The 14471-nt window shown below is 39.8% G+C and overlaps 1 protein-coding gene across 1 annotated transcript in view; it reads right to left on the bottom strand.

The window, feature by feature from the left end:
• ADGRG4 (adhesion G protein-coupled receptor G4) overlaps window positions 1–14471 on the bottom strand; it is a gene marked incomplete at both ends in the record, with an annotated part of 137630 nt that overhangs the window by 90634 nt on the left and 32525 nt on the right. Inside the window, 5 exon segments of the mRNA XM_080653141.1 lie at window positions 2115–2139; window positions 2142–2235; window positions 4319–4451; window positions 5951–6114; window positions 7798–7873. Of these exon segments, the coding sequence (XP_080509267.1) occupies window positions 2115–2139; window positions 2142–2235; window positions 4319–4451; window positions 5951–6114; window positions 7798–7873 (492 nt within the window).

The raw sequence follows: 14471 nt of genomic DNA, 5'->3' as shown, positions 1-14471 counted from the left end.
CAATCCCACTTGTGGGTATATATCTAAAGGAAATGAAATCACTATATTAAAGAGATATCTGTGCCTGACAAGTGTGGCTCAGTTGGCTAGAGTGTCATCCCACACCCTGAAGGGTCTCAGGTTCAATTCCTGGTCAGTGCACATACCCAGGTTGTGGGTTTGATCCCCAGTCAGGGAGCATATGGGAGGCAACTGATCAATGTTTCTCTCTCACATTGATGTTTCTCTCACTCTCTCCCTCTCCTTTCCTTTCTCTTTAAAATCAATAAAAACATATCCTCGGGTGAGAATTAAAGATTCACAATAGTCAAGATATGAAAACAACCTAAGTGTACATCAAGAAATAAATGGGTAGCCCTGCCCGATGTGGCTCAGTTGGTTGAGCATCCTCCAGTACACTCAAAGGTCACCAGTTTGATTCCGGGTGAGGGCACATGCCCAGGTTGTGAGTTCAGTCCCTAGTTGGGGTGTGTATGGGAGGCAACCAATTTTTAACTCTCACATCGATGTTTCTCTCTCTAAAAAAAAAATCAATAAAAACATATTTTAAAAAATAAAAAGAAATAAAGAAAATGTGATGTATATACAATGGAACACTATTCAGCCACAAAACAAAGAAAACCTTGCCATTTGCAAAAGCATGAATGGGTCTTCAGAATATTATGCAAAGTGTAATAAGCCAGACACAGAAAGACAAAATACTGCATAATCTCACTTATATGTGAAATCTAAAAAATAGTTGCACTCACAGAAGCACAGGGTAGAATGGTGGTTGTCAGGGGTTGGGGGAAGAGGAAATGGGAAGTTCCTAATCAACAGGCATAAAATTTCAGTTAAGCAAGATGAATAAGTTCTAAAGATCTGTTGTATAACATTGTACCTATTATAGCCAATAGTCATGTATTATACACTTAAAATTTAACAAAAGGGTATATCTCATATCATGGGTTGTTATTACAAAAAATAAAATAAAATTAAGCAAAAAACAAAGTTGATTAGAGGTTTCCAGGGGTTGGAAGGAGAGGGGAATAAAGAGTGACTGCTAATGTGTATGGAGGTTTCTTTTTGGAGTGATTAAAATGTTTTGGAATTAGTAGCAATGATTGCACAATCTAGAGAATATACTAAAAACCACGGAATTGTACACATTAAATAGGTGAATTTTATTATATTTGAGTATCTCCATTAAAAATTTTAAAGTACACTGAGATATCAATTTCTGCTTATCAAATCACCAAAGATACAAAAGTCTGATACCATGCTGTGTTGATGAAAGGATTCTGAAACAGGCACTTTCATGCCTTGCAAGTGGGAGTACAAATTGATGCAACTATTACAGAGAGCATTTTGACACCGTCAAAAGTATGATTGACCCAGCAATTCTACTTTTAGGAATTTATGCTTCAAGAATACCCAATTTACACAAAAGGACATATACATGATATCCATTACAGCAGCTTTTAAAAAACAAAATGTTATTAACAACTTAAATGCCCACTATAAGAAACATGTTAAAGAAATATATGCAGTATAATACAATGCCATGGAAAAAAGAATGAGAATCATACTAATATGATAATTTCTTCAATATATTTTTAAGAGAAAAAAGCAAGGTTCAGAAGAGCATGTATGCATGCTCCACTTTTTGTACAAAAGGGAGGGAGAATATACATGTATGTATCGTGTATGTGTATATATACATATACATACACATATATAAATTTCCTTATAGATGTATAAAATATTTCTGTGGATATTAACTGAATGGCTCTGGAAAGGAGATATTTCACTGTATTTTTTGTTTTGTTTTTTCAATAGTAAACTATGTGAAGTATTATCTATTCAAACATTTTTAAATAAAATAAAATTAAAAATAATAATTAACAAAATTTTTAAAATAAAATAAAAATTATAAAACAAAAAGCACTGATAGTCTTAACTTGTCATGCTCCACTCCTACCTGCACAAACATGAACTACCTAATTTCTGAGACTAGATTTCTGTAAGGTAGATTTTCCTATGTGAGGTTTGTTTTGCTGTTCTCTTTCTGATCTCAGGTCAAGCAGACTAACTGAGGTTCCATTATTTCTTCTATGTATACAGAACAGTCTTACCATCACTGATGGTAATATTAGCAAGATATCCACAATCTTATCAGGAAGGTCTTGAAGCAATTGGCATTGTTTAAACTTTGGTTTTTCCCACTGAGATTTTCCAGTATCCATGCTGATTGAAGTGAAAAAGAGAGGAGAGAGGAGCAACAAATTATCTCATTGGAAGATGAGGCCAGAATAGTCCTAAAGCAAATGATGAAGGATCAGGGTTTATCTTTGGCATACCTCCCCTCTTTGCCCACTCCCAGCCTCCTGGCTGAGACAGCAAAGGAGGAAACCCAATGTTTGTAAAGTGAAGAAAATTTTGCTCTTAGAAAGGAAATATAAGCAGGCAAGAAAGCCTGAGATGGGGCATGACAATGTCCAGTGAACCAAGAGTCAAGGCAGAGATTTTGCCCTTCTGGACAGGTCTCCTTACCCTCATTTTCCCTTCTTAACCTCATTCCTGTTAGAATGTGGTCTCTATCTTAGCATATCAATTTACTCAAGGCAATTAGTATAGCATCCTCTGTAGCTCATTGACCCTCATCATCTACCCTCCACTCTGCTTCATCCAATTCAAGCCAGTTCATTTCAAGTCAACTAACACATTTATTGAGCACCCACTGTGTTCTAGGACTGGTAGCAGGTAGTGAAGACAAAAAGGGTCCCTCAAGGAGCTTGTAACTTGGTGATTTGAGACTGTAAATGTAACTACATTTAATAGGCAAGATAGGATAAGAACAAAATTGAATGTATCAAACCACCAAGCAAGGAAAACTTACTTGCAACTTTTGAGCTAAGCTGGTGCTAAAAGGACAGAGTTGGAAAAAGCCCCACCACCAGCAGCAGTAACAGAGCAAATGGCATAAGCAAAAAAAGACACGAGGCAACACCTATTGAGTTCACAATGGCAAATTACCCTTTTTGGCTGGAATGCATTAAAGAAGGGAGCCTGCGGGTTTGAACTTAATTCTTGAGGCAATGTGAAACCAGAGTAAGAAGGTGGCATGATGGCAACCATACTTTAGGAAAATCACACTGGCAGCAGTATAGAGTGTAGCTGGTGGGTAATGGACAATTAGAAAACAAGGAAACTGCTCTAATAGTGGGCAAGATATATTAAGGTCCTGCACCAGGGTAGTGGCTGTGTGGTTGTAAAGGAAAGGCTAGATGTGAGCTCTGAATTTGAACTTTTTAAAAAGATGCATGATTTGCGGACTGATTAGATGTAGGGAGTAAGAGGTAGACTATAATTCAAGATGTTGCCCTCCAAAAGAGAGCTTTTAAAGCTTCTGTCAAAACTGGCTGCTCCTTTGCTGTGTCCACTTAACTTAATGCATAAACCATTAACAGCAGAGAGTAATAGAAGAGGGGCTAATGATTTTAAGAAGGAAAATTATAAGGTCTACAATAGAAGAGTGACTTAGTAAATTATTATGGCCCATCAACAAGTTAGTTTCTGAGGCAGTTTTTCAAAATGGTTATTAAGATGACTGTCAAACACAAACACACACACACACACACACACACACACACACAAAACCTACATATTTTGGGAAAAAACACAAAAGATGACTGTAAAACATGGCAAATATTGATAAACCATTGAGTGAAAGGATAAATTCTATTATTATTTTTTGTTGTTAATCCTCACCCAAGGATATTTTTCCATTGATTTTTTTAGAGAGTAGAAGGGACCCAAGAAGGGGGAAAGAGAGAGAGAGAGAGAGAGAGAGAGAGAGAGAGAGAGAGATTGGTTGCTTCCTGCACAGGCCCCGACTGGGGCCAGTGATTGAACCTGCAACCCAGATACATGCCCTTAACCAGAATTGAACCCAACACCCTTTGGTGCATGGGCCAATGCTCTAACCACTGAGAACAATGACCAGAGCAAAAATTCCATTATGGATATAAGGACTGATTATCACTACATAAAACTTAAAGGAATGCAGCAAAAGTCAAATGAAAAAATATACTGACCTGAAAACAGCTGTGTTCAGGTGATGGGATTCTGAGTGACTTTTTTTCTCTTTTGTCTTCTTGAAAATTTTTCTGGAATGTTATTATGTAGCATTATATTCTTAAGTAGGCAAAAAAGAAAGAAAGAAAGACTGGCAGAAGAGGGGGAGAGAAGGAGCTCAGACAAATGACATAGAAACATGCCCCTAATTAGCAGATCTTTGTGTATTTGAACTAACATTTAGAACTTGGCCAATACTTACCAGATTCTAGTAGCGTTTCCAGCCTTATTTTTTATGCATCTACTTTGGGCTGTATCAGTAGGGTTGGTTAAGAGCCACTTATATGTCCTTGTGTATTTAGAGGTTGTCTCTTTGGCTTTGCACTTTCCTGGCTCTACAAAGAAAATGTATGCACATTTTAAAGGGCAAAAGGCACTTGAAAGTATCATGAACATCCATTATGACCCATCATTATTATCCTGTGCACAAACATCAGCAAATAAAAAGGAAACTTTTCTTTTAACCAGGCCATTTAAAGCAGGCTTCACTGAAAATAGCATTAAGTGGGTTCTTTATTTAAAATATAAGCCTCCCAATACATCCTCGCATTTAGTCCTTTTCATTAAAACTACCAGTTGACAGAGCAGGTTTTTAGTTTTTGTTTTTAAAAATGATACATGTGCCTTGAAAAAAATGTAAGCCACACAGAAAGGTGTAGAGTAAAAATCAAAAGTCCCCACCTGCCAATTGCCCTCCTTTTGAGGTAACCACTGTTAATAGTGTGAGGTGCAATGATAGGCTGACTTATATTTCTGGACAGCTGCTTGCTTCTTAATGGACTCTGGGTTAGATTTGGTTTAAGTAAACTCAATGTATCCATCATCATCAACATAGATGGGAGCCTGTTCTGATGTTGGTGCTGATGGCAAAATTTTGCTGCCAAGTGTTGTCACCTTAAGGGAGATATGACTTAGGTTATGTTTATGTAATAAATTCCCAGTTTTTATGGGCCACTCATTGGGTTTGTGACTCTGATTCCAAAAATCTTTCCCTCAGGTGTTGACAGAGTGGCCCAGCCAGCTTTGCCCAGCCATCCCTATCTCCTCTCTGAGTAAGGATGAAAGGCCTTACCCTCACTCTCCGGACACATTCATTAACATCATTTGCATGGTGACTCTGCCTGTGGTTTTAATATTGCTCTGCCTTCCATCTCACTTTCATTCTCAATGGAAGCATGCCCTCCACCACCCAGTTAGTTTGTTGCCAAGGATTGTGTGTTCTAATGCCTATGTGTGTTATTAGGGTTAGCTCAATATTTTTACCCCAGTCTATTAGGGAAAAAGAAGAAAGCTGCCATCAGATGGAGTGGCCTGATAGTCTTTCTCTTTTACCATTAAAGCCTTGCTAATCTAAAAAGAAAATGACCATCAGAGAAATTCTGGACTGTTCCCAGATCACTTTCCAAGATGAATAGGCTGGCTAAATCAATCAATAAAGTAAGTATCTATTAGGCAGCTATTGTGTGTAATGAGGAAGCTCTCCCAGGTCTCTGGGTATTTATGCAAAAGTGACAATCATTCCACACTATTGATGAACTGGCTACTGCTGAAATCCAGAGCTGAAAAAGTCTCTGTTAACCCTTCTGGCTTGATAGTTAGATATAGATAGATAGATGATAGATAGATAGATAGATAGATAGATAGATAGATAGATAGATGATAGATAGATAGAAAGGTTGTCAGAGCAAGTGGGTACAAAAGATGTAGAAAGGAACATAAATATCACTTTTCTCCCCTCTGAACCCCTCTGAATTCAGGATGTCTTACAATGCATGCATTATGAGCTTTATAAGAAGGGAAGTGAATTCATATGGAATACCCCCACCCAAATTACCTAGTTTTTTCACTGCAACATGTTCAGACTTTACTAATAACGTCAATTGATGTTGTGTGAAGTTTCCATGCATGAGGTTGCCATGTATTTTACTTTTAATCCTGCTAATCAATTCAGTGGGTGCTAAAGAAGAGTTGGCCTTTACGATGACCTGACAGACATAGCTAAAAAGCAGAACAAACAAAAAAAGATGTTGTAGTTATGTCAACAGTGTGCAACTTGGCCTGTGGTGATGCAATTCTGTATATTTTACACTATTAAGTGGGAAATCTTAAGAAATTATGGAAGACAGCATATTTAAATTGATAAATTTTCTCGTATCCAAAACAAAAAAACTCAAACCCATTTTCAAAAGAATAGTCAGCAACATTTGCATTATGTTGAAATTGGTTAGCCATACTATTTTTCTAGAAGTTTGTGATAATTAATAGAGGAGATGAAGTATTCAGGGTTTATTACTTCAGAGAAAACCTTTTATCTTTCTGGTCTCCAATTTATCCATCATTATTGCAATAAGGCAAATAAGCACATGCTCAATTAGTCTATAAAGATGTGTCCTACAAAAGACCTATTTCTATCATAGAATAATAGTAATGATAATGATAATGATAGTAGTTAACATTTGTGAATTTCTTTTTTTTAAATGTTTTTATTGATATTAAAGAGAGAGGAAGGGAGAGAGATAGTAAAATGGAAACATTGATTGGCTGCCTCCTACACGCCCCCTACAGAGCCCACAACCAGAGCATGTGCCCTGACAGGGAACCGGTGACCTCTTGGTTCATGTGTTGACGCTCAACCACTGAGTCACACTGGCCTGGAACATTTATGGAGTTCTTCCTTCACATGTTTTGATTCATGTTATCCTCAAAACAACCTTATGTGGTAGTGCTGTTATTATCCCCATTCCACAGATGAGGAAACTAAACCTTAACCAAGGTCACAAAGACCTAGTATTTCATTTCTAAATATTCTTTCTACTAAAAGACATATTATGAAAGAATAGGGCTGTCCTTGATCTCAATCTCTGTAGTGAGATCCTCAAAAAGTCTAACTTCCTCTACTGCTTCATTACAGAACACATTTCAGATTCACAAACTTACCTGTACCTTTTCTCCATTTCCAGTTGTAAATAATCTTTTTGAAGAACACATTTCCTGTGTCTCCTACCAGCTGTTGAAATTTAGATGTGCCTGTGTTTACTCAAAAGTTTTATGTCCAATATAAGACATGTCACCCCCTTCACTGATCCATATTTGGTGAAGACCCTGTTCATCTTACCCATTTCATTTGGGGCCTGTCTCTTCTCAACTATCATCTTTCCAGCCTGAAGAGAACTCCTCTTTTTTAAACTTCTCCTCTTGCTGCAACAGACTCTCTGTTCTTAGCATCCTGAATATTTTAGTGACCTTTCCAGGAGTCTTCTTTGGCTATATGTACTTTTTGAGTTGCATCAAGCAGCCCAACAATAGCTGGAGAAGCTGGACCATGAGTTTGAACAGGACCAAGGATGTTTTCATGTTGCTTTTTCAATTTTCCTGCTCAGTATTTTGTGGACTTTTTAAAAATAACAAACACTTTATTCCTCTATCCTGAAATTATGACCACTTTGGACTCCATTTTCTCTTCACTACAAAGAGGCAGCAGCAAGCAGGCTGCTAGGCTGTACCATGACCAACTGAAACAATTTATTTTATGAAGGCAAGAGCCCAATTACAGCCTCTAAAATAACCACCAGGTACTTTGATCTCCTTCTGACAATTCTGACCAACAAGCTGCACATACAGAATTAATTGGAAGGTAAATCAGAACTAAAGGTACCAGTTATGAATAAACTCAACTCCTACCTGTATAGCACATGGGAAATTATAGCCATCTCTTGCCCTTCTCTCTGTTCCAAATAATGCAAAAGAAAAGTACATACTCACTGAACTCTTTAAACAAACATCACAACTGAATACAGGGTTTATTGTTAACTACAGTAATCATAATAATACTTTATATTTATGTAACTCATTACCATCTTCAAATCACCCTCAAAAACATCAATGCAGGAGAAACCAAGATGGCAGCATAGGTAAACACCTAAACTGCTGTCTCGCACAACAATATCAAAACTACAACTAAAACACAAAACGGACACCATCCAGAACCACAGGAAAGCTGGCTGAGTGGAAATTCTACAACTAGAAGAAAAGAGGAAAGCACATTGAGACTCAGAGGAGCTGCAAAAGGCTGAGGTACGGAGACTCGCACATGGAGAGGACGGGCGGCTGTGTGCATGGGCGGCTGAGTGTGCGGCTGGCTTTCTCAAGTGGGAGGGAGACAAAAGCTCCCGACTGCACTGAACTCCAGTCCCGGGTGAGACGCTGGGAAACCAGACTCATTCAGGGGGAATCTGGACTGTCAGGAAAAGAGAAAGCACACTGAGACTCGGGAGCTGTGGAAGGCAGAGGTCTGGAGGCACGCGCACACAGAGAGGACTAACTGCTGAATGCATGGGAGGCTGAGTCCGTGGCTGGCTTTCTAAAGCGGGAGGGAGATGAAAGCTCCCGACTGCACTGAACTCCAGTTCCGGGCAAGTTTCTGGGAACCCCAACTCATTCTGGGAGAAACTGGACTGTCTGGCAGTGGGCGAGACTCGAGGGTGACTTTTTCTCAGAGGTGCTTGCAGCGATTACCGAGGGAGACTGAGACCCCGGGGCCTCATAGGGCAGGGCTGATGGGAAACCAAGGCTGTCTGCTCCGCTCTGAAACTCCACCCCACCCAAGCTGAGCACAGAGGCTTTTGCAATTTTGCAAGTCTTGTCTCATAAGAGTGTCTCCAGCACAGAAGTTCTCCCAGCATAGACACAGCTGATCCTCACAGCCAATTGGCCTGGAGGTCAATTCCTGCCAGTGATACCAACAACAATCAAGACTTAACTACAGGGAGAGACAAAATGGCCGCAGAACAGACAGATGTGTCCTGAGCCTTGTCCCGGAGCAAATAGAGGGAGCAGCTGAAACGAGTGGAATCCAGCCCGAATTGGCGAAGGAGGCGCAGCTGGTGAGACAGTTTGCAGCTGGGAAGGGCAGAGATCCCCCCGATAAAGGTAAAATCAAAGATCTAGGCCAGGGGTGGGCAAACATTTCGACTCGAGGGCCACAATGGGTTCTTAAATTGGACCGGAGGGCCAGAAAAAAAGCATGGATGGAGTGTTTGTGTGAACTAATATCAATTCAAAGTAAAGGAGCGGAGGGGAGGGCAAGAGAACCCTCCACTATTTCGGCTCCGCGGGCAAGATAGAACAGCCGAACAGGCAGGATCCGGCCTGTGGGCCGTAGTTTGCCCATGGCTGATTTAGGCAGTAGAATCTGCCGGACCTCTGTGCCAAGAAGGTCAGGGAGAAACTACATGGTGCCAAGCCACGTCCCTGAGGACAGGCAAAGCATCTGACTGAAGGAAAAAAAAAAAGGGTCCACAGGACTGCGGGAGGTAGTGGATTTTAGACCTTGGAGTCTGGATTTGGGATCTGAACTCAAAGGCAGCCCTGAAGAGCTGCCGGACCGCGCAGTGCCAGCAAGAAAGGAACTTGCAGAGACGCGGTCCCTCCTCGCGCTGGGGCCTGCACCTTTCTCCACTGAACCTAGTTCGTAGGACGTTTTGGACACAGATGCTTACCTGTGGCTGAGGTGCAGAAGAAGGGGTGGGCTTGTGGAATCTGGGGAAAGTGGGCAGCGGACTGTCCATGAGAGGTGGAAGCGAGTCTGGTGCTGAGTCATATCTAAGCCCCAGTCGCCATTTTCTCCTGAGAGATAGCCCCTCCCTCCAGTCTCCAGGCAACCAATATAGCCACACCCAGATCCCACCCTTAATAACACCATGGAATCTGAATACTCCCTGAGGCCATAGGATCTGCCCTAAAGAGAAATCTTTGGAAGCTAGGCACCTCAATTACACGGCTACACTGCCAGGGCCCTTCAGAGTGCTTCAGTGTGCCTAGCTGGCAAACTTACCACGGGTGTTCCTGTGAGCCGCCACTGGGAGTAAGCACCTATCCACCACAGGTGCAGCAGCGAAAGCTGAGTCTGCCCACCCCATAACTACAGAACTCTGGGCATCACAGTCACACCTGTCCAGAGTGCAGGCCCCCTGAGCCACATCACCCCTTGTTGCCACTGTGAGTCCCCACTGGGCACGCGTGATTTCAATTAAGGGTGGAAGACAGCAAAAATTAGGATACTCCCCTCCACGGCTGCTGACTTCTAGACACCGCAGTTGTGCCTCTCAAGCTCGCAGGCCTACATCAAGAGAACCCAAATAGCTCAAGTAGGGAGCTGCACTAGATTACCAAGCCCAGGAGAACTGAGAGATTACACCAGTAGCACCATCACCAAAAGAATCTGGGTAGCAAAGCAATTGGATCTACAATTAAAACATTACAGGAAAACATGGGGAGACAAAAAAGCAATTCCCAAAGGAAAGAAAAAGAGGAACCACCAGAAAGGGAGTTAAATGAAATTGAGGCTAGCAGCTTAACAGAGAAAGAATTCAGAGTAATGGTTATAAGGATGTTTAAACGGATGGATGACAAATACACACAACTCAATGCAAATACACACAACTCAATGAGAACTATAAGGAGCTGAATGAGAATGTCACCAACATGAAAAGAAACCAAGGGGAGATGAAGAACGACATAGCTGCAATAAAGAACACAGTGGAAGGCTTAAACAGTAGAATAGAAGAGGCTGAGGACCGCATCAGTGAATTATAAGACAAGGTAGGAAAAAACACACAAACACAGCAGCAACTGGAAAGAAGACTTAAAAAGCAAAAGGAGAGCCTAAGGGAGCTTTGGGACAACACAAAACAAAACAATATATGAATAATAGGGGTACCAGAAGGAGAGGAAGAGAAGCAAGGAATAGAAAACCTGTTTGAAGAAATAATGACAGAAAACTTCCCTGATATTGGCAAGAAAAAAACTATGCAAGTCCAAGAAGCACATAGAGTCTCAAAGAAGTTAAACCCAAAAAGACCGACACCAAGACACATCATAATTAAATTGGCGAACACTAACGACAAAGTAAGAATCTTAAAGGCTGCCAGAGAGAGACAGAAAGTTACCTACAAGGGATCTCCTATTAGAATATCAACTGATTTCTCAACAGAAACACACCAGGCCAGAAGGGAATAGAATGAAATATACAAAGTGATGCAAAGCAAGGGTCTGAATCCAAGAATACTATACCCAGCAAGGCTATCATTCAAAATTGAAGGTGGAATCAGGAGATCACAGACAAAAAAAGGCTAAGAGAGTTTATCACTACCAAACCAGCAATGCAAGAAATGCTAAAGGGACTGCTGTAAAAAGAAGAAAGAGAAAGGCAAAAAGAAACACAAACACTAAGGAAAAATATGACAACAAACATGTACTTGTCAATAATAACATTAAAGGTAAATGGATTAAATGCACCAATCAAAAGACATAGGGTAGCTGAATGGATAAGAAAACATGACTCATATATTTGCTGTCTACAAGAGACCCACCTCAGAGCAAAGGATTCACACAGACTGAGAGTGAAGGGATGGAAAAACATTTTTCAGGCAAATAGAAAGGAGAAAAAAGCTGGGGTTGCGATACTTATATCTGATAAAATAGACCTCCAAGTAAAAGCCATAACAAGAGATAAGGAAGGCCACTACATAATACTAAAGGGAGCAATTGAACAAGAAGATATAACTCTGGTAAACATATATGCACCCAATTCAGGAACACCCAAATACATAAAATAAACTTTTGGAAGATATCAAGGGAGAGATTGACAACAATACAATCATAGTAGGACACTTTAATACACCACTGACATCACTGGATAAATCCTCTAGACAAAAAATCAGCAAAGAAACAGCAATTCTAAATGACACACTAGATCAAATGGACCTAATTGACATCTTCAGAGCATTTCACCCTAAAGCCATGGAATATACATTCTTCTCAAGTGCACATGGAACATTTTCAAAAATAGACCACATATTGGGTAACAAGCAAAGTCTCCCCAAATTTAAAAAGATTGAAATCATATCAAGCATTTTCTCAGACCACAATGGCATAATATTAGAAGGAAACTATAATAAAAACATTCCAAAAAATTCAAACACTTGGAAGCTGAATAGCATGCTATTAAACAATGATTGGGTGAGCAACGAGATCAAAGAAGAAATTAAAAACATCCTGGAGACTAATGACAATAAAAACACAACAATGCAAATGCTATGGGAAACAATGAAAGCAGTCCTGAGAGGGAAGTTTATAGCTCTACAGGCCTACCTCAAAAAACAAGAAAAAATGGTAATAAATCATCTAACTCAACAACTCAAAGAATTAGAAAGAGAGCAACAAGAAAAGCCCACAGTGAGCAGAAGGAAGGACATAATAAAGATCAGAGCAGAAATGAATGACATAGAGACCAAAGAAACAATACAAAAGATCAACAAAACCAAAAGCTGGTTCTTTGAAAGGATAAACAAGATAGATGAACCTCTAGCCAGGCTCACCAAGAAGCAAAGAGAGAGGACCCAAATAAACAAAATCAGAAATGAAAGAGGTGAAATAACAACAGACCCTACAGAAATACAAAGGATTGTCAAAAAATACTATGAACAACTCTATTCTAACAAACTACACAACCTGGAGGAAATGGACACATTCCTAGAAAAATACAACCTTCCAAAACTCACTCAGGAAGATTCTAAAAAGCTCAATAGGCCGATTACTATGGAAGAAATTGAAGCAGTCATCAAAAAGCTTCCAGCAAACAAAAGCCCGGGGCCAGACAGCTTCACAGGGGAGTTTTACCAAACATTCAAGGAAGAACTAAAACATATCCTCCTCAGACTATTCCAGAAAATTCAAGAGAAAAGAACACTACCAAGCTCCTTCTATGAAGCCAGCATCACCCTAATACCAAAAACAGATAAAGATGACACAATGAAAGAGAATTACAGGCCAATATCCCTCATGAATATAGATGCCAAAATCCTCAACAAAATTCTAGCAAATCGGATCCAGCAGTACATCAGAAAGATCATACACCATGACCAAGTAGGATTTATCCTGGGCATGCAAGGATGGTACAGTATCTGCAAATCAATAAACGTGATACATCACATAAACAAATTGAGAGATAAAAATCACATAGTCCTATCAATTGATGCAGAAAAAGCATTTCCCAAAATCCAACACCTTTTCTTGATAAAAACTCTCATCAATTTGGGAATAGAAAGATCATACCACAACATAATAAATCCATATATGACAAACCCACAGCCAACATCATACTCAATGAGCAAAAACTAAAACCATTTCTCCTAAGAACAGGAACAAGACAGGGATGCCCACTCTTACCACTCCTGTTCAACATAGTACTGGAAGTACTAGCCATTGTGATCAGACAAGAAGAAGAAATAAAAGGCATCCAAATTGGAAAAGAAGAAGTAAAACTGTCCTTATTCGCAGATGACATGATACTGTACATAGAAAACTCGAAAGACTCCATCAAAAAATTATTAGTCTTTTAAATAAATGGTGTTGGGAGAATTGGACAGATACATGCAAAAAATGAAACTAGACCACCAACTTACACCATACACAAAAATAAACTCAAAATGGATAAAGGACTTAAACATAAGACAGGAAACCATAAAAGTGCTAGAGGAATCCACAGGCAGAGAAATCTGAGACATATGTCGAAGCAATTTCTTCACCAATACCAATCCTAGGGGAATGGAAACTAAAGAGAAAATAAACAAATGGGACTACATCAAAATAAAAAGCTTTTGCACAGTAAAAGAAACCATCAACAAAACAACAGAAAAGCCCACTGCATGGGAGAACATATTTGCCAATATTATCACTGATGAGGGCTTAAACTCCAACATTTACAGGGAACTCATACAACTTAACAAAAGGAAGATAAAAAATCCATTCAAAAAATGGGCAATGGACCTAAATAGACACTTTTTGAAAGAAGACAGAAGCAAGGCCAAGAGGCATATGAAAACGTGCTCAAAGTCACTAATCATGCGAGAGATGCAAATCAAAACGACATTGAGGTACCATCTCACACCTGTCAGAATGGCTATCATCAACAAATCAACAAACGACACGTGCTGGTGAGGATGCAGAGAAAAGGAACCCTTGTGCACTGCTGCTGGGAATGCAAACTGGTGCAGCCACCGTGGAGAACAGTATGGAGTTTCCTCAAAAAGTAAAAATGGAACTCCCATTTGACCCAGTGATCCCAGTTCTAGGAATATATCCCAAGAAACTAGAAACACCAATTAGAAAGGACATATGCACCACTATGTTCATAGCAGCACAATTTACCATAGCTAAGATTTGGAAACAGCCTAAGTGCCCATCAGCAAATGACGGATTAAAAAACTGTGGTACATCTACACAATGGAATACTACGCTGTGGTAAAAAAGAAGGCATTCTTACCATTTGCAACAGTATGGATGGAACTGGAGAG

This window comes from Plecotus auritus (genome assembly GCF_963455305.1).
Source record: "Plecotus auritus genome assembly, chromosome: X".
NCBI classification, from domain to species: Eukaryota; Metazoa; Chordata; class Mammalia; order Chiroptera; family Vespertilionidae; genus Plecotus; species Plecotus auritus.
The sequence above is the reverse complement of the archived record's forward strand: the minus strand, read 5'-3'. Positions and strand labels throughout refer to the sequence as shown.